The following is a 20,768-nucleotide window of genomic DNA, read 5'->3' as shown; positions in this document are numbered from 1 at the left end:
CATAGAGCTTGAAGCATGAAAATGCAAATAGCTAAATATTAAATACAGGGGTGTTAAACTTGCAGCCTGTGGGCCGGATGTGTCATACACTCACCATGCCCACCCCGGTTTAATGAAGGGGGGGGAGTCACGATCCGTCATGTGATGACAATGTGACACTGTGAGTTTGATACCCCTGAGTTGTCATAGCTCGAAGGCATGAAAATGCAAGTAGATAAATAGGTTACCCTTCAGTGGGAAGGTACAGCATGCTGTGTGCCTTTGGGATATAACGACGCTGGCTGCACGACCATGGAAAATGTCTTCGGACAACACTGGCTCCCTCAGCCAAGAAACAGAGATGAACACCACCCCCTAGATTCGGACATGACTGGACAGGGGAAGCCTTTACCTTTGCTATTAAGGTACTTTTAAGTATTGGAAGCTGATCCAAGCCTCCAAATGCAATATTTGTATTCCCTTGTAGGTTTACGGTCAGCTTTCATGTGGACTCCTGGCCAATATTACTATCACTAAACAGCCTTCTGATCAGGCAAACTGTTGCCAACTATTGTTTCTTCTGCCCCTTTAGTAGTACCTAAGATGGACATAGGGCATGAATAACAATGGAGGGTAGTAAACTACCGGAATACCCAGAAAAGTAGAATTTACTTGTGCAGCCTGTATTTTGTGTCTGATAGAATTTGCATCTACCCCGGTTCTTCCTCCTCATATTTTCCTTCTGTTTTTCTCTAGCCTACCCATTTGGCAGATTTCCATCAAGTACAGACCATTCAGTATTCAACTAATGAAGACAAGGACAGAAAAGGAATGCTACAGATGAAAATCGCTGGAGCACCAGAGGTAAGTTGGTTGATGTTTCTTCTGGGCAGGCAGGAAGAGCAAGCAATTTCCTTCTGCCTGTTTTATTAATAAAGCTAGGTGTAGCTGTCCCCATTTCATATTATAAAAGCATGGGATATAAATAAATTAACTTTTTGTATAAGAGATTAATTTCAGAGGCTTCTTTAACCAGAGACAAAAATATTTCTGGTTTTTAACTATGAAAGGTGCTATCTAGTAATTTCCTGATAAGGTTTTACATTTACTGGAGAATAGAAAAATGAATCGTAGAAATTACAACGTTCCTGTCAGGATTAATGGATTACATACCTCTACTGACCACTGGTGCTATTATTTTTGCAATCATTCATGATGACATATGGAATTTAAAACCACTGTCCCTTTTGGATACTTGTCAGTACATTATTTTTCACACACTGCTTGGAAGTGTGTAGTTAACAAAGACCGATTTGGTAACTATAATGAAAACGTTTCTCAGTCATATCCAAGTCATGGTTGTCCCAAAGTTGTTTCTCTCAAGAGGCAACTGGACTTTCTTGTTTTTCTTTGAAGACATTTTGCTTCTCATCCAAGAAAGCTCTTCAGCTCTGACTGGATGGAGAGGAATGGAAGGATTTATACTTCTCTCAGACAAAGCTGGTTATTTGCATCGTTTTAGAGGGTCGTTGAGGCCACTTGGAGGTTTATCTGTGCCCTCAGAGTCACCTCAGGGTGTGGAGCCTTCTTGGAACTGCTGAAAGGACTGTGTTGTAGACTGGAGATAGATGATGTCGTATTTGAAATGTGTAAAGTCTGTGGAGGCATCCGCGCATAGAAGCCCTCTCCTCTCATGTACCTGGAACTGTTCTTCGGTTCCCTGAACAAAATTATTATGCTTCTGTTAGAATTGGCACCAATCTCAATGGCCACACTTTTCACACGCTATGTGCTCTTTGGGAGTTCCTCCAGATGGAGGATTTTAAGGCTTAAGAACTGGCCATTTTTTCCAGACATCTGAGTCCTTTTTTTCTCTTTAGTGCTTCTCATTTGCATGCTCTTCTCTGATGTAATAGTTCAGCAGCTGTGCTAAATGTTTGTGTCTGCAATAAGGCCTCTTTGTTCAATGTGCTATTTTTTTCCCCTCTCTCTCTTGTAGCCTCTGACAGTGACGGCACCATCCTTAACCATTGCAGAGAACATGGCTGACTTGATAGATGGTTATTGCCGACTGGTCACGGGGGCGACACAGTCTTTTATCATCCGACCCCAGAAAGGTAAGAGCAAATGTTTGTTTAAGTGTTTTTGTCGTGGTCCTTTTCTGGGATGTCCTATAATTGAGAAGAAATCAGTGGCAGCATCTCTGCACATGTAACTAATCAGATATATAAGTAGATGAAAGCCAGAAGATGTTTTCAGATTTTCAGATATTATTAAAACACTTTCCTGAAGTATACCTTGCTTCCTCGGATGTGTGATATAAGCTTATGGTTTTTAAAAAAAATAAAATTTAATAGACTGAAAGTGTGTGACCAGAGTCTTGATTATTGATTAACATAGTAGCTCTTCTCTTACAATATCACTAGATAAAAATACGTTCAATTTCTGCAAGAGACTACATAAAGACAAACTAAAACAGCTATTCTAATAGTTAACTGTAATACAGTAATTCTGTTAATGTAAAACACTTACTTATGGGTCACTCACTTATTGAATAACAATTGGTGCCCTCAATTTTCTTTTTTCTTCTGCCTATAATACAACTTGCCTACCTTTGTTTAGTTCATGCATATGCAATTCACTAGGAAATTTTCCTCTTGATATTGAGATTAATTGCCCAGATATAATTTTATGTTTATATTTTAATCTCCTCCTCCAAAGAGTTAGTGAAGCATATTCACTGATTCTTCTGTCCCTTATTCCGTCACAGAAACCATACAGAAGGAATTAGGCTGATTGTTCTAAATCACCCGGTAATTAAAGAAGGATTATAATTTTTGTCCTGTCATTAGAAATCCAGTCTTAAAAATTATGGTTGGAAAAATAAAAACTAATACAAACCAATAAAATAAAGAAATAAAAAGGAACAAAACAGAAAATGCAGAAAAAATAGGAAAAGTAAAGAATAAAGAAAATATATTAAAAAATGACTAATTAGAATAAGTATAAACAATTTTAGTTATTTATCAGCTTCTCTTAAAATATAAGAAATATTTTCCTTTTTCCCATATCCCCTCTCTTATCTATAAAGAAATCTTTAAAGCCTTGCCATTTTAATCCTGATCAGCACAAGTCCATTAAAGATAATCAGAGATAATAACGTATCTATTTTAATCTTGATCAAGCAAACCAGGTTTATATACCTTTGACTTTTATCAATCTTTATTTTTAGTCAAATAATATGCTAGAACTTTCTTTTCATTTTTTTCTGTGTGCCTTCCAAAAAATTCTCCAAAGCTTTTAACAAATCTCTTTTGTAAATCTAATATAAGAAAAGCAAAAAGTTGACAATTCCCTTATGTCTCCTTGCCGTCTTCTTGTGAGGAGTAGTTGCTAGAGCACTTATGGGCAATCTCAGGTCTTCTCCTTATCTAGAGAGAAATTATGAAGATCTGATCTACTGACGGCTCTTCATTCTGCCACTGTCATTGGCCCTTCCTGCTTTTAACAGAGCCATCTTTAGTTCCCCATTTCTTCCACAAAAGTGAGAAATCCAGCACTTTTTACTAACCATTATACCAGAGTGGATAGTGACTTCCATCAGTGTACCATTTACCTCATGAAAAACATACTTTGACTAACAACCCTGATTTTATTTTAAATTTGACAAAGGAACGTTAGAATGCTTTTATTGACCATTTTACATTGGAAAATTAAAAAAAAGTGATCCAGTAGAATAATAATTTCCCAAATATGGTTATTTGGATGGGGGGGTGGGGGTGGATTAGTGCCAGCATACATGTTTTGCCATTTCTGAAAATTTATTTTGGCTTCCCTGAGACCAAAGAGGTGATTGTAACTAAAGGAGGCACAATTTGCACTAAATGCCTGATACTAGTTTTTTTTTCCAATATTTTATTTGAACTCCCCTTTCTTCTGATATATTGGCTCTTCGTGTCTTTTGATAATAGCATGGCAATCTGAAAAGGAAATAGTCTGTTTCTACCAAATATAAGTTTAGGTTCTTTAGAAAGCCCAATAACTTCCTCTATAGTTTTAATTTTCTGAAAATATAACACATTTTTGCTCATTTTGAGCCGTAATGGTGCTTAATACGGTACTATATCATTCTTCATAAGAGGTTTTGTGTGAATTATCACAAAACCACAAATATGTATCAAATACAAGTTAGTGTGTTCCCTTCTTAAGCAAAATACTTGTGTATGTATTTATTGATATGTCGCAATAAACTTGTTTTTCCTCTTCATTTAGAAGGTGAAAGAGCTTTACCATCCATACCAAAGTAAGTTTGAATATTTTTGTTGGAAATTTAAAACATTAAACTGACTACATTATTATTTTGATGTATTCTCTGAAGTCTCCAAATCTAATCAGTTGCAAATGTTGACTATAAGGGAAGACCCAAACATAGTTTAGTGTGAGAATGAAGACTTTGTACACAGAGAACTTTGAATACTGAGCTCAATTTCTATTGCTAAAAGGATTTTGGTAGCATGGCTTGATAATGTCTGTTGCTTCAGAACCCAAGAAAACCAATTCTATAGAGGAGGTAATACTAAAAAAGAAAAAAAAATAGAAATATAAGAATGGTTGCGGTATTATTCCAAATGGATATGGTATAATTTTTATATTCTCCATTGTTTTAGGTAACTATATGTGTATACAGGAAGTCCTGGACTTAGGACCCCAATTGAGCTCAAAATTTATGTTGCTAAGTGAGATATTTGTTAAGTGAGTTTTGCCCCATTTTACGACTTTTCTTGCCACAGTTGTTTAGTGAATCCCTGCAGTTGTTAAATTAGTAACGTCGTTAAGTGAATCTGGCTTCCCCATTGACTTTGCTTGTCAGAAGGTTTCAAAAGGGGATCACATGATCCCTGGACGCTGCATCTGAAATTTTAATCATGTGGCCAAGAGGATGCTGCAATGGTCATAAGTGTGAAAAATGGTCATAAGTCACTTTTCCCAGTAACTTTGAACTGTCTTTAAATGAACTGTTGTAACCCAAGGACTATCTGTACGTAAAGATATCATTATATCTTCATTTTGCTTCGGAAACCAGAATTAGAGCTAATTCAATCACCTAAGGCAGTGGTCCCCAACCTTTTTTGTGCCGCAGCCCGGTACCGGCATCACAAAATCATCCGTGGCCCGGTACCGGCATCAGCACGCATGGCAAGGCGAGCCGAGCGACCGGCCAGCCAGCCATCCCCCGCTTCTCCCCGCCACCTTCAACTCCTCCTTTGTACCTGTGTCGATGGGCTTCGCGACAGCTTCAGGACGGTCACTCGGCTCGCCTTGCCATGCGTGCTGAAAGAATCCTCGCGCCTTAGTTTTGTTCGAAGCCCCCCCCCCCGATGAAACTAAGGCGCGAGGATTCTTTCAGCACCCAAACGCCGCTTTCTACCCGGAAAAGCTCACCGGAAGCACTTTTTCATCAAAACAAGATGGCGGCGCCCAGCAAACCGGCGGCCCGGTAGAAATTGTTCCCCGGACCGGTACTGGTCCCCGGACTGGTGGTTGGGGACCCCTGACCTAAGGTACCATCTTGCCCCAATAGGATTGGCCCACCCCACTCACTCAAGGGGAAGAGGCCTACTCCGGATCCCATCTGCCACAGAATTTTGGCTACTGGGGTCCAAGAGATGAGCCTTTTCTGCTGTGGCTCCTTATCTTTGCAATATTTTCTCACAAGAGGTGAAGTTGGCCCCCATATTCCTGGCTTCCAGGAAGAGCCTTAAAACCTGGTTCTGTTGGCTGGCATGAAGCGACAACATTGCTTTATGCTGGGGGTGGCTGATGGCTAAGGAGAAGATCTCCACCCCCATGTGGCTTGTCTTTTTGGGTTTTTTTTATTGGTCTTTTATTTAATCTTTCTTAATTATAATTCTTTTTAGCATGTTGTAAGCCACACAGAGTCACTGCAGCAGCGAGATGGGTAGCATATAAATTTAATAAATACATGCATTATATACCAAATTAAATGGTTTTTTACGTTATCTGTTGCCAACATTGGCATCTGATACCTGTTGGGCAGCTGGCAGGACTCAGTGCCTATTGCTGAGGCGTACTCTGGACAGCCCTTCAAAGAAATATATCCTTGTACTTCTACCCTGTATCAACTCAAGGAATCAAAATAAGAAGGATAGAAAACTCAGTTAAATCACTCAGAGATAATAATAATAGTGCTGTCCATCCACAAATATCACTGAGTATTCCAATCTCTTCTTAATTCATAATTTCAGTCGATATTTACTGTTTTTTTTAATCCAAATGGATTAGTGCAGTGTATATGAGTAATCCATACAATGAATACATTAAAATATGACCAATGCTCATAGACTTATATCTGTGATCTATCTTATAGATGTACATCCATCCACCCATAGTCACTTCAGCTAAATGTAGTGCTTTTCTGCAGACTGATTACAGATTTATGGCATGATTCTTGCATATTGCATTTTGCCAAATTAATTGTGGTCTACTTACAATATAATTACATATATTAAAATATAATAGCCATAATCTATTAAAATATGAATATTTTTCTTGTTATACCCTATGTCTACAAATGAGAATTTTTAAACAATGAAATTACCTTAAAGTTTGCTAAATTGTTCTTTCCAGTAGTAAAACCATCTTTAAAATGGTTAACTTCTCTATATTTAAAGAATATAACACTTCTAGATAGCACACTTAAATTAAAGACAGTGTTTTTTTCCCCTTCTTAATATGAGTGATGGATGCAGTTCAAACTGTTGTTGCTAGATAGTAGATAATTAGAAGAAATTTAAAACTAAAAGTTGTTTGTTCATTCAGCTTTTAACATTGTCATTTTGAACATCTGGTGAAATTTAAAATGAGATTTTCAGATGAATTCTTGTACTTTTGGTTCCGAGATGAATTTAAAGTAGTAGAATCATTTTCTTCCCTGCAAATTTTAGTTCTGTAGGAGACACAGTGAATCTGGTAACTGACTAGATCTCCTCCTGCAAGCTTTTGAACTGTACAGAACAGTTTTTCTCAACCTTGGCAACCTGAAGATATGAGGACTCCAACTCCCAGAATTCCCCAATCAGCCATGCCGGGTGGGGAATTCTAGGAAGTGAAGTCCTCCTGTCTTCAAGTTATTAAAGTTGAGAAACACTAGTATGGAATATAGAACATTCACATATTTGAATTATTGTGTTACAGGCTGGCCAACAACGAGAAGCAAGGAATACGATCACATACTGTCTCTGTATCAGGTAGGATATCTGATTATTATTATTTTTTAAAAAGAGTTTAACTCATTTCCTGCTAGCCAACCCTCAAAGAGAGAAAAAAGACTGAGTGAATTTTTGTGAGAAATGAATTGCAAGCAAATATTATTGGAAATCCTTTAACTGTATTTTAGTATTAAAAGCCAGTACAGGTATTGCATGGCGATTGTTTTCGTGTGGATGAATTTCACAGTCGAGGTCTGGGAGCTATCATGTAGGAAAAATAGCTGTAAAAAAATATCCAGCTTTAATATTGTTGTGAGAAAAACATTGTATATCTTCTTATGTCGGTCTGTTGATGGGTGACTGAAAATGATAGTGTGTGAAGTAAGAGTTTAATGCGACATTTTTGTTAGTCTGTTTTCTTGTTGCTTTGAGTCACAGGATTGTTTCAACATAAACTGTAGGTCTTAATGAAGTGAGAAGCTGCCTAACATTGATAAATTAATGGCTCAAAAATAAATTAATATCTGTTTTTGTGTACCGTGGTTCTGTGAAAAGTGCATGTCAGGTGCAGGAAGTCAGAAAACAGGGTAGACTTATTGCAAGTTTACTTCATGCTACTTATCCATGAGATTCTGAACTACTAACTCTCAGGGCAAGTTGGCACCAGATAAGGGGGGACTTCAAGGGGGAAGGGCTGGACTTAGATCTTTTAAAGGGGGCGGTGTAGGGATCATCTAGACTGATGATGCATTTGACCCCTCTTCCCTCAGTCTCTGCCTCGTTGCCTCCTACATTACATGATAACTGAACCAGTTCTTAGAATCCTAACTTAACCACTTGACTTGTGACCAGAATTTCTGTTGCTAAGCAAGTTAAGTGAGTCGAAGTTGATTTTATGACTCTCTTTTTTTTTTTGCCACGGTTGTTAAGCAGACCGCTAGTTTAGCAAATCTGGCTTCCCCCATTAAGTTAAGTTAGTTGGAATCAATCTGGGAAAGTCACCTGACCCGCTCCAGGATGCTGCAACCATCGTAAGTACATACTGGTTGCCAAGCATCTGAATTTTGATCATGTGGGGAAGGCTGCAGTGGTTATAAGCATGAGGACCGGTCATAAGTCACTGTTTTCCAGTGCCATTGTAACTTCAGACAATCACTAAATGAGTGGTTGTTAGTGGAGGGCTACCTGTACTTTGATTGACATCCCTGTAAAGTATACGATAATGATCATACAAGACTTGACTCTACAGAATCCTTCTGAAATTAGGGTTTCAGATGTTGCATATGTCAGGATACACCTTTGAGCACTGTAATTAAATTTTAGGCTGCCAGTCACAATTGAGTCACTATTCAACTTGAGGTCCTATCACATAAAAGCAAAGAGAAAAAGGAGAAAGGAAGCGACTGTCTTTGGGTCCTGTTACAACTGTGCAGTTAATTTTTCTGTCTTTTTATTGTTCCTTTTGCCCATCTTCCTCTTTCATTAGTTTCTCTGGCTTGATTCAGGAAAAAGAGAATAGAAGAATAGAGTAGAGCTGGAAGGAACCTTGGAGGTCTTCTAGTCCAGCCCCCTGCTTAAGCAGGAGAACGTACACTATTTCAGATAGGTGGCTATCTAGTTTCTTCTTAAAAACTTCCAGTGACGGAGCACCCACAATTTCTGGAGGCAAGCAGTTCCACTGGTTAATTGTCCTGTTAGGAAGTTTCTCCTTAATCCCAGGTTGCTTCTCTCCTTGATTAATTTCCATCCATTGTTCTTTGTCCTGCCCTCTGGTGCTTTGGAAAATAAATTCACCCTCTCTTCTTTGGGGCAGCCCTTCAAATACTGGATTACTGCTATTATGTCACCCCTAATTCTTCTTTTCTTGAGTCTAGCCAAACCCCAAAACCTGCAGCCGTTCTTCATGTGTTTTAGTCTCCAGGCCTTTGATCATCTCAGTTTCTCTTTTCTGAACTTTTTCCAAAGTCTCAACATCTTTTTTGTAGTATGGTGACCGACACTGGTTGCAGTATTCCAGATTTGGCCTTACTGGGGTTTTATAAAGCGGTACTAATACTTCACGTGATCTTGTTTCTATGCCTCTGTGTATACAACCCGGGACTGTATCAGTTTAAACTTTAAAGTGAGAACTGGGAATGTGACTAGCCAACCTGGAAAACTGATGATCTTGCTTCTCTTCACAGAGTTAAAAAAAAATACAGTTCAAAACCAAGAAGGGAGCATAATGTCTTATCATTATTATTATTTTTGGATGTAGCAAAAACATGTATAGATTTCCAAATGCTGCCCATGCAGAAATGCTGGTTGGAGCCTCTTGCTTTCCTCACCATAAAAATCCACCTTGTGGGGTAGCTTGAAAAGAGAGAATGACTGGCCCAAAGTGACCAGTGAGGTTGGACAGTCAAATGGCAGTGAAGTGATGAAGTATGGACTAGGATGGGGTTATCCTCTTTTCTAGTGCAACATGGTTATTTACTAAACCACTCCAGTTTTGTCCCTTTCTATCCAGTGTTCGTTTTCCCACCAGAAGGCCAGTGAAAGGGAAGGGAAAAATGATTTTCCATCCTCTCATCTCAGTTATGAATAAATCTCATCTCAGCTATGAATAAATCTGTAAGTGCAAGCAGCAGTTCATCCTCTGATAGTTAGAGACCTTTGGGAGGCTGATATAAATGGAAATGTCCTGCTACATTCAGTGCTTCTCTATGAACAAGTATTGTTTGAAGGTGCCAAAAAAAGTCATTGTTTAAGATAGATTAATCGCACTACAGGTATGTCTGAACAATTTTAGCTGTGACTTACAGTTGACAAGCAATGTTCTGTTGTTTTCTTTCATAAATGATTTATATTTCATTTATGGCTACCTGCCTATTGATCTGCCCATCTTTCTCCGTAATTGGAATCAAAGAATCAGAAGGGATCTTAGAGATCATTAGCTCCAATCCCATGCTAGTGCAATGATCTTTTAAACCAGAGGTCTTCAACTTTGGCAACTTTAAGCCTGGTGGACTTCAATTCCCAGAATTCCCCAGCCAGCTTTGCTTTGCTGGGAAATTCTGGGAGTTGAAGTCCGCCAGGCTTAAAAGTAGCCAAGGTTGGAGACCCCCTGGTTAAACCATGTGTGGTAGGTAGCCTACAGCTTCTAGCCCTCAAATTCATTGGGCGAATATTATAGACCAAGAAATGGCTGATTTCAAATATTTAATTATGAACCTGATAAATTTAAAACAAATAGAAAGGCTTGGTTGTAAACCACAGTTTCTCAGACTTTGGCAACTTTAAGATATATGAACTTCAGCTCCCAGAATCCCCCAGCCAGCGTACTATTGTAGACAGTAGGTTTTATGGCATGTTCTAAGTGAAAGTTGCAAGCATATATGATTGGGCATCAGTTGATGTTTTTTTGGGGTGGGTGGGGGGGAAGAACATGGTTGTAGTATCATGGGGCGATTTCCAAGTAGTTTGAAAAATAAAAAATGGAACTAGGCTCAAATGAAAGGTATTGATAAAACTTTACCGTGATGTTATTTGAGTCAGTTCAGATAACAAACATTTCATCAATCAGATGGAAAGAAGTTGAACTCTGATGTCATCCTGCTTCACATAAATAGAGTTTAGCTTTTTTACTGACTTTTTTGTTCAAATGTTATTGGTCACGATTTAGTAGAAGGGTTGGAATAGTTTCCCATTGTACTTTCTGTATGTCTTCCCTTCCTATTCATGCTTCTTGCCTTATTTCTCTAGATCACAATAATGTGTTTATTATCCTGTTCTGTTAGTACAATCTAGCATCGGTTTGGTCAAGTTTGTGCAAGAGAAGGATGGGGAAATAATTTGGAAGCAAATGAGCCAAGTAATATCAGTTGTTCATCCTTGAATTGAGATAGCCTTATTATACTAAGGAGCTTTCTGAGACACCATTTCTCCAAGATATTATTAAAGTAGTTTAGGGTGAACGTCCTTCCTTCCTTCCTTCCTTCCTTCCTTCCTTCCTGCCTGCCTGCCTGCCTGCCTGCCTGCCTGCCTGCCTACTTCCCCTATCATTCCTTCCTTTCCCTATCCTCCCCCTTCCCTTCCCTTCCGTTCCTTTCTTCCTCTTCCTTCCTTCCTCCCTCCTTCCCTCCCTTCCTCCCATTCCATCCCCTCCCCACACACACTTATCCCATCCCTCTTCCCTCCCTCTTATAATCAATTCTGGGCAGTTCCCAATCAATTAAATATCTTTTATTAAAACTTATGTTACATAAATTGTTTGCATCTTGTTTAGTGTATACATCCATATGAAATTCCAGAGTTGGACAAACTGTATGAGCTGTTATAGTTTATGTCTTAAAATATCTTAATCTGGTTGCAGTTCAGAAAGGGATGACAAACTTTACATTTTCAAGAGCTCTTCTTGGCTCACTTGCTTTTCGAAAAGCCAAGCAGAAGTCAAAGCTACACTCCAGTAACAACAGATAACTACAGTTATTATTTAGATAAATATTCATTACAACTAACAGGCTGCCCTATTAATCTCGTGCTTGCTTGTTCACTACTTGCAGGTATTTTGACAACTTTTGTTCTTTCTTCCTTTTTATTTTCTGCTTCTTGATAAAGGAGTCAGTCACTATCAACATAAAGTAAAGAGAGCCAGACACTTTCTCCCTTTTGTCTTGTGTTCACATGACTCACCAGCTAAGGGTATTCAGCCTTGCGCTTTCTTTAGGTTGCCTGATCAGTTCAACAGCTACGCATTGCTAACCATGTTAAAATTTGGTTCCCTTGAGGCTACAGTAAAAGTGTAAAGTTCCAAGAACTTAAAAACGTATCTTGCTAAAATTTTGAATCTGCGTGCCACCTTGCTCCGTTTGGACTCCCCCTCCTCCCCCAATTGTTCAGTGAGTCCTAGGAAATAATTGTGCAAAGCTGGAACTTTTGGTGGTGCTGAAAACCTATGGAATAATTACTCTGGAGGAAATACTCCAATTTTTTTTACTTAGTAGCCTGCTTGGGCCAATGCATGAACCCCTGGCATGACAAACAACTGTGCATCTTGGAGCAGCAGCTATCTACAATATATTGAACTCCTGATTGTTATATATTGACCTAAAGGATTGTAGGCATTAAGTTGGATAAGGAGGATACAATTTTGGCAACTTTAAGATCTCTGGACTTCAGCATGGCTGTCTGGGGAATTCTGGGGATTGAAGTCCACAGGTCTCGCAGTTGTTCTGATCTAGTCCGTTGGAGAACTCAGTCCCATCTCTTTGTACCAATGAGATAGATTCAAGGAAGAAAGCCAAATACAGCACAGGAAGTCCTCAACTTACAACAGCAATTGAGCCCAACAGCTCCCAACCGTCATAAATATGAGTCAGTGGCCAAATGCCTGACTTTTGATTACGTGACTGTGGGGTGCTGCAACGGTCATAAATATGAAAAACAGTCATGAGTCACTTTTTCAGCGCCGTAGTAACTTTGAATGGTCACTAAATGAACTGTTGTAAATTGAGGACTACCTATAGTGGATTGTGCCCCACTTGGACACTTTTTTGAAAGGTGCTGAAGTCATGGTTCTGCCGAAGGGCCCCGGGGACCCCAGTGTGATACAGAGCCCATCAAGTGGCCAGTCTGATTGTTGTTGCGAAATGGCTAGAAGTTTATTGATTTCTCCCTTGGGTTTTTATCTTTGTAAGCAGCCCGGAGTCACCGCGAATGTTCTTAATAAACTAAAGATAAAATAAAGAATCATTTGTTTTAAGTGCAACCTTGGGTCAATCCAAGAAATAAAATGGACAAGTCACATGTCCCCAAATGCTTGTTGATGATTGTTGTGCTTTACCAGAAACTGGGTTAGGGAGGGATATATTTTTCTTGTGGGTCTAATGAAAAAAATTAAAATCCCATTTTCAGTAAAGTGCCTAGTTTCTTTAACAACGTTCAAAATTAATTCAATCCCTTCCATCTTTAATGGCAACTTTAATTTCATTGGCGTTTAAAAAGATTATCTAAATTGTAGAGTAGGATGCTTCGGTCAAGGTTTATCCAATGAATTCACACTGCTGGAAGGGAGGGGAGAGGCTATAATGGAGGGGAGGGAGAAAAAACAGGGGCCTAGTTTTTCCTCCCCAAATTGTACTAAAATGAGTGTGTTGTCGGCTGCCTGCACGTTGTGATGGCTGTATTGAAATAAACTATTGGATGCCAATAAATGCATTAATTACCACTGCTTTGTCACATTTCCTTGGAACGGGGCATGTATATAACTGTAACAGTTTGCTTTTTTATTCTCTTTGGCTTACGTGTGATTTTAATACTGTATTTTCTGATTTCTTCCCCCTTTTTTCCTCTGTCCCTTCCCCTCCCGCTCTTAACCTTCTGCCTTCTCTCTCTTTTTTGCATGCTACCCGGATCGACAGATGAAATTAGTGGGGACGGTAATATGTGGTTACATTTTTTTTTTTAAAAAAAAAAACAATTTGTGTGTGATGAGTGCGCCACTTGCAACCTCAATAACCCATTTGCCATTTTTGTTGTTTGTAATGAAGGCACAGCCTTATGTTTATTCGTATTAGAGACATTCAGCTATGCCACAGTCATACAATTTGACAACATGGTGCGTGCTTCCTTCAAAAAAGAGAGAGAGAGACACGAAGGAAGAGAGGAAGGCAGTTGAAAATGTATAGCTTAGAGACCTTTCTCCCTTTTTAAATATCTGGTGTAAGTTAAATTTTTGTCATCACTTCATATGGTATATGGCTACAGATAGTCTTCGATTTGCAACCACAATTGAGCCCCAAATTTCTGTTGCTAAGCAAGTCAGTTGTTAAGTGAGCTTTGCCCCATTTTACAACTTTTCTCGCCATAGTTGTTAAGTGAATTAAGTTAGTAACAGGGTTGTTAAGTGAATCTGGCTTCCCCCATTGACTTTGCTTGTCAGAACGTCGTATAGGGGGATCACATGACCCTGGGGACACAGCAACCATCATAAATTTGAATTCAGTTGCCAAGTGTCCAAATTTTGACCTCATGCCCACAGGAATGCTGCATCGGTCATAAATGTGAAAAATGGCCATAAGTCACTTGTTTCAGTGCCCTTACAACTTTGAGCGGTCACTAACTTGTGGACTACCTATACTGTTTTAACTCGCATGATAGAGAGAGAGAGAAAAAATAAGCTATACTACAATATCCAGAGCAGGGTGTCCAACGTTGTCAATGGCAAAATTTATAGCCTTCGTGTCCCAGAATTCCACCACCAGCCATGGCTGTGGAATTCTGGGAATTGAAGTCCATATGCCTTAAAGTTGCCAAGTTTGGACACCCATAATCCAGAGGATAAAGAAGAAATTAAATGCCCAACTGTCAGTATGGTTTGGCTCTAGAACAGGGGTGTCGAACACGATTTCATTGAGGGCCAGGGTGGGTGTGGCCAGGATGGGCAGGGCCATCTTGATGTCACTTGTGTCGGGGGCGCCTGTGGTGGCCCGAGTGCTCTCCCAGCGAAAACTGGCTTCCAAGCTCCATTTTCGGATGGGACGGCCTCTTGGAATCCTCTGCCAGCAAAAACGAAGGTCAGGAGGGTGTTCACTGGCAGAGGCGCTGTGGGCTGGTCCTTGGATATTTCCAGGGCGGCCCGCTGGCCAGATCTTAGCACTCTGCGAGCCGCATCTGGGCCCCGGCCCTTGAATGACACCCCTGCTCTAGAATATGCCTCTTTCCCCACCCCGCTAATAAATAAATAAATAAATAAATAAATATCACACTTGTTTTTCTGAATTGAATCAGCTCTAGTGGATTTGTATGGGTGGCTTCTAAGATTTGTTTCTGAGCATTTTGGTTCTCTGTTGCCTTTGCTGGTCTGGCTTAAATTGGGAGAAACTGATCAGAGATAGTCCTTGATTTACGACCCTTTGTTCAGCCACCGGAGTTGAATGAATGGTACAGATACTAGTCTCCAGCAGCAGTCACAATATCGAAATTTGGCTTGGCTTGACAGTCTATCTCAGTCAGACCATCCGAAATACTAGCTGGCACTATGTATCCAAAGGTGAAGATGCTTCCTTAACTCTGATTTCCCCTCCTGACCCTGATCTGCCTTAAACTCTACAGTTAGTAGGTTTTTAAAGCTTTGGCAATAACGATCAAACATGGCCATTTGTCTCAAATTTGATTCTTGACTCTTGAAGAATGTAACTTTTATGTATACTGAGAGCATTTGCACCAAGACAAATTTCTTGTGAGTCCAGTCAGACTTGGCCAATAAATAATTCTATTCTATTCTATTCTATTCTATTCTATTCTATTCTATTCTATTCTATTCTATTCTATTCTATTCTATTCTACTCTACTCTACTCTACTCTACTCTACTCTTATTCTATTCTATTCTATTCTATTCTATTCTATTCTATTCTATTCTATTCTTCATTTCAATATTCTATTCTATTCTACTCTACTCTACTCTACTCTACTCTACTCTACTCTACTCTACTCTACTCTACTCATCTTTGGACACTTCCTTGTTATAAAAGAGTTTTATACGAAACATTAAATATACGAAATCAAGGAGGGGGAGATAAATCAGGAGTGCCTCCTTCCCTCCCACTTAGATCATTAGCATTTTCGTTAAAGTCTGTGAGCTTCTTTTTCATTCCTCAAGTGCTCAACATTGGAACATTTGCAACTTTTGAAGTGTTGATGCCTTAAGATAGATAGATAGATAGATAGTTAGATAGATAGATAGATAGATAGATAGATAGAATGAAACTTTTCCCTTTCTCCAAGGGCACTCAGGATGTCTGGCTTCAGGAACATCTCTTTTTTTTAAAAAAAAAACCACTTTGTTAAATAAATTTATATACATACAATAAAATCAAAACGTTCCATTTGTCACAACGCGAGCAAATGGTGTTCACTCTAATTGACAACTCTCTCATAGTATCAACTAATCATTCACTTTTTTAGATATAATACAATATTTCATTCTAATTATTTATCACAAATAAATTTACATATAATTTTACAAATTTCTATCGTATCCTGTTATTTGATTTTTTTATTCCTTTCTTGTCTATCTTCCAACTGTACCATAGGTTCCAAATTTAATAGTATTCTGACTCCTCTCTGTTTCTGAGTTCCTTTGATAACCTGGAACATCTCTTAATCTGTTGAAAAAGCCTGCTTAAAATAAGTTACACTATTTCTTTGTGGTTAAAATTGATTCTGCATTTCCCACGTGTGCTTGTTTTCTCAAAAGTGAAAGAGGAAAAAGTGAATAATAAACTCAATTTGACTGAGAGGATGCTGCCAAAAATTTAATAAGCCAAATAAATAACCATGGAACTAGGTAATGTTAATTGTAAACTGCCTGGACAATTCTTCTTAATAGCAGAGTCCTGTATAGAGATGTGTAATTAAATTAAGTAAAATTTAAATAATTCAGAACTATTATAGAGACAGAGACGGAGACAGATAAATTTTATTTTGCCAGGAAAAGTATCTATCATTTAGCGATATAACGTTCTTACCTGGGAAGCCTACATTGTGTAGCATTTATTGTGCAAACAATCTTATTTAAGGATTCTCTTGCAAATATGAAATACAGGTAGTCCTCAACTTATGGCCACAATTGAACCCAAAATTACTGTTGCTAAGTGAGACATTTATCAAGTGAATTTTGCCCCATATTACAACTTTTCTTGCCGCCTTTGTTAAGTTCATCAGTGGAGTTCTTAAGTTAGTAATGCAGGGATCGTGAATGTGAAAAACGGTCATAAGTCCCTTGTTTTCAGTGTGAACGGTCACTAAACAAGCTGTTGTAAGTTGAGGACTACCTGTTTAGCCTTCAGTGCTTTGGCCATTGCATTCTGTATCAAGTTCTGGATCCTCTTCGAGGCCAATGTCACATGAACCACATTGCAACGGCCTGTGTAGAAGGTGACTAGGGCTAGAGTGACTTCTTGGTCCAGGAAAGGTTGTAACTTTAAGATGGAACTGCAGGGATCCTCCTCTAAATCAGAAGTCAACTTGGCAACTTTCAGACTAGTGGACCTCCAGTCCCAGAATTCTGAGGGTGGAAGTCCACAAGTTTTAAAGTTAGCAAGTTTGGAGACCCCTGCTCTAAATCAGACTTCATTATAGAAACAAACAAACCTTCAAATATATCCAGACTCACTCCTCCCTGTTGGACTTCCAAAGAATTGTGAAGATTTTTTAAGAGAAAGTTTGGGGAAACCAGGGATTAGTTTATTCTCATCAGACCCATGGATGTCTGTTATGATGGGCTTTGGATGGAGGTTTTTAACTTAATATACAGAATACAGAATAACAGAGTTCGAAGGAACCTTGGAGTTCTTGAACCCTGGGCCCTATCTAACAAAATGAAATTCAAAGTAGGGAAAAGTAAAGTTCTATACTTAGGCAAGAAAAACCCAAAGGACACATATAGGTTGGGTGAAACCAGGCTCAAGAGCAGTAACTGTGAGAGGGATCTTGGAGTCTTAGTGGACAACCAGCTAAATAAGAGCCAGCAATGTACAGCAGCAGCCAAAAAAGCTAATGCAATCTTAAATTGCATTAACGAAGGGATACAATCAAGATCAAGTGAGGTACTAATACCACTCTATAAAGCCTTAGTAAGACCACACCTAGGGTACTAGATCCAATTTTGGTCACCACACTATAAAAAAGAAGTTGAGACTCTCCTAAGCAACCAGAATGATTAGGGGACTGGAGACTAAAACATATGAAGAATGGTTACAGGAACTGGGCTTGGCTAGTCTAGTAAAGAGAAGGACCAGGGGAGACATAATAGTAGTCTTCCAATATTTAAAGTGCTGCCACAGGGAGGAAGGGGTCAAGCTATTTTCTAAAGTAGCTGTAGGACAGACAAGGAATAATGGATGGAAACTGAACAAGGAGAGATTTAACCTGGAAATAAGGAGGAACTCCATGCTCTGTACGCATGCATGCGCAATCCCCACCCACCCACCCCACCGCCCCCTTACCTGCACTGCACCTCACATCTGATTTTTGGCCAGTTTGAGGCCTTTTTCGGCCTCCCAGAGACTTGAGGAAGGCTTCTGCAGGCTTTGCAGGCCAAAAACTAGCCCTGTTTTGTCACTTCAGGTATTTTCGGAAAAACAGGAAGTGATGAAACAGGGCTAGTTTTTGGCCTGCATAGCCTGCAGAAGCCTTCCTCAAGCTTCTGGGAGGCCGAAAAAGGCCTCAAACCACCAAAAATCAGCTGTGAGGCACCCACATGCACAGTGAGGTAAGTTTGCTGCAGGATCTGTGTGCCACCTGTGTAGGATCTCCCGCTTGGGTGCGGGGTTGGATTAGATGACCTATAAGGTCCCTTCCAACTCTGTTAATCTGTTAATCCTCTAGTCCAACCCCTGCTCAGGCAGGAATCCCTATACCATTTCAGACAAATGATTGCCCAATCTTTTCTTAAAAACTTCCAGTGTTGGAGGATTCATAACTTCTGGGGGCAAGTTGTTCCGCTGGTTAATTGCTTTGTCAGGAAATTTCTCCTTAGTTTTAGATTGCTTCTCTCCTGGATTAGTTTCCATGTATTCCATATAATGGGGAATGCAAGCCGCTATGAGTTTTCCTGAATGGAGTGGCAAAAGAATTTATGAAACCCAATTTATAAAACTTGGATGAGAAGCCAAACGTCTTCAAGGAAAAACCCAGAAAGTCCAGCGGCCTCTTGGAAAAAGCATTTTTGGGACAACCATGACCTGGATGGCTGAGAATCTCTATAGACACGATGTGTAAAACTACATGCCAGGTTCATTGCAGACTGCTCTAATTGGTGAGCCTCAGCAGAACTTCTTCTTTCGAAATGAGATTTCAACTCGCAAGAGGATAATGAAGAAAATGCAATCTTTGGGGAAATAGCGTGAAGTTGTACAAATGCCCTCTTTATGCAGAATAATAGAAATGAGAGACAATAGGGCTTAACTATCACACAGACCGGAGAAGTTAACAAATGAATGCAATTTCTGACTAAAACAATTAACCTTTTTTTGGAGATGACCTAAATTCTGCAGCATAGCCTGTTTTTTTTTTCTTTTTCTTTCCTGGACTCTTCCATACTTCTTGAATTAATTCCAATAATTTAGCAAGGCTGTTGAAGAGAGCACTTTCCACTAGTTTTTTCCCAGTTCAAGTATAGCAGTTTCTTGTTCTTTCTCCTTGGAATATTCTGCCCTTTATTTTTAAAACTATCTAGGTGGGAATGGCTTGAGGAAATCCTACAAGTGAACAAAATCCTGTTCCTGGGGGGGGAAGGCTTTATTTAAACTCAAATGCTACCAGGGTTTAGATGACAGGGAAGATAGATACTTTGGGTTTGAGCTAGCCATTCAGAGCAGAAACGAAACTACAGCTTTGGGTGTTTATGAATATTTAGCATATACATTTAAGATTTCTAACCGGAATGACTGTTATACACATAAAGCTAATCTCTTTGCATAATAAAAGCTACATCTTGGTGAAAATATTGGGGATGCAGTAAGGATAGAATTAGACAATAATATTGTAATACTTAGAATTTTTTAAGGACAGACTTGTAATACATAGATTAACAGAATTAGAAGGGACCGTGTAGGCCATCTAGTCCAACCCCCACCCAAGCAGGAGACCAGACACCATTTCTGACAGATGGCAGTCCAGTCTGTCCTTGAAAACTTCCAGTGATGAAGCTCCCGCAACTTCTGTTCCATGGGTTGATTGTTCTCAGGGTCAGAAAATTTATCATTTCTAGGTTGATTCTCTCCTTGATCAGTTTTCATCCATTGTTCCTTGTCTGGTCTTTAAAGATGATCCGTTAATCGACTTGATCGATTAAATTTATATGGCTGTTCATGACTCTTGGTGGCCAACAGTACTTAACAAAGGAATAAAGCAATGTAACACAATTTTAAATAACATAAATAGCAGCCGAGAAAGCAACAATTAATAATCCTTCTTAACAGTTAATGGAATCAAGAAATGGGCTCGCCAGCATCATCAGGACCCCCATACTCCAAACACAAATCTAAGTCTTCAAGGCCTTAAGAAAGACCAGCAGTGTCTCATCTCTCTCTTTTTTTTTTAAATAAAAAAGCCATAGAGGAAAAATAATATCACAACCATTGCTATTTTGGGCGCAGATATTCACGGTGCAGCTGTGTGTCAAGCTATGCCCCTGCAAACTCTCTCATCCATTGCTTTATTGTGAATTTTCTGCGTTGACGATTCAGACAGGATTACTCATGTTTTGACTGCTGGGTCTAAATAATAGGACTGTCTCCTGATAATAAAGATGCGTTCAGTTTCTCTCTAGTCCCTGAAAAACAAACTTGGTTATGTAATGTAGGTGGTAATGAGGTCATCTTCGTGCCCCCGAGTTAACCTTGTCTGGAGAGAGGATTTTAAACATGAATGGCAGATGGAGATTTATATGGGTGAAAAGGTTGCAGGTTTTTAGATTTGGATAGAAAAGCAGTCTGTGTGTGTATGTACGCACACACACACACAGTGTCTTTTTGATTTGTTTTGTAATATGGTCATTTCCTTCAGATTCTCCA

General features: G+C 39.2%; 1 protein-coding gene across 24 annotated transcripts in view; it reads left to right on the top strand.

The window, feature by feature from the left end:
- PTK2 (protein tyrosine kinase 2) overlaps positions 1-20,768 on the top strand; it is a 210,428-nt gene that overhangs the window by 113,322 nt on the left and 76,338 nt on the right. For 13 of the 24 annotated variants that reach the window (XM_087931786.1, XM_087931783.1, XM_087931779.1 and 10 more), the window contains 4 exons: positions 736-843; positions 1,979-2,096; positions 4,252-4,282; positions 7,195-7,247. In XM_087931786.1, coding sequence (XP_087787912.1) covers positions 736-843; positions 1,979-2,096; positions 4,252-4,282; positions 7,195-7,247 — 310 coding nt within the window. Of the gene's footprint in view, positions 1-735; positions 844-1,978; positions 2,097-4,251; positions 4,283-7,194; positions 7,248-11,807; positions 11,892-13,609; positions 13,628-20,768 lie in introns of all 24 variants that reach the window. The other 11 variants (XM_087931772.1, XM_087931773.1, XM_087931775.1 and 8 more) reach the window with 2 other exon arrangements.

Source organism: Pseudonaja textilis, chromosome 3 (assembly GCF_049901715.1).
Source record: "Pseudonaja textilis isolate UNSWEBS1 chromosome 3, rPseTex1.2, whole genome shotgun sequence".
NCBI lineage: Eukaryota > Metazoa > Chordata > Lepidosauria > Squamata > Elapidae > Pseudonaja > Pseudonaja textilis.
The sequence above is the reverse complement of the archived record's forward strand: the minus strand, read 5'-3'. Positions and strand labels throughout refer to the sequence as shown.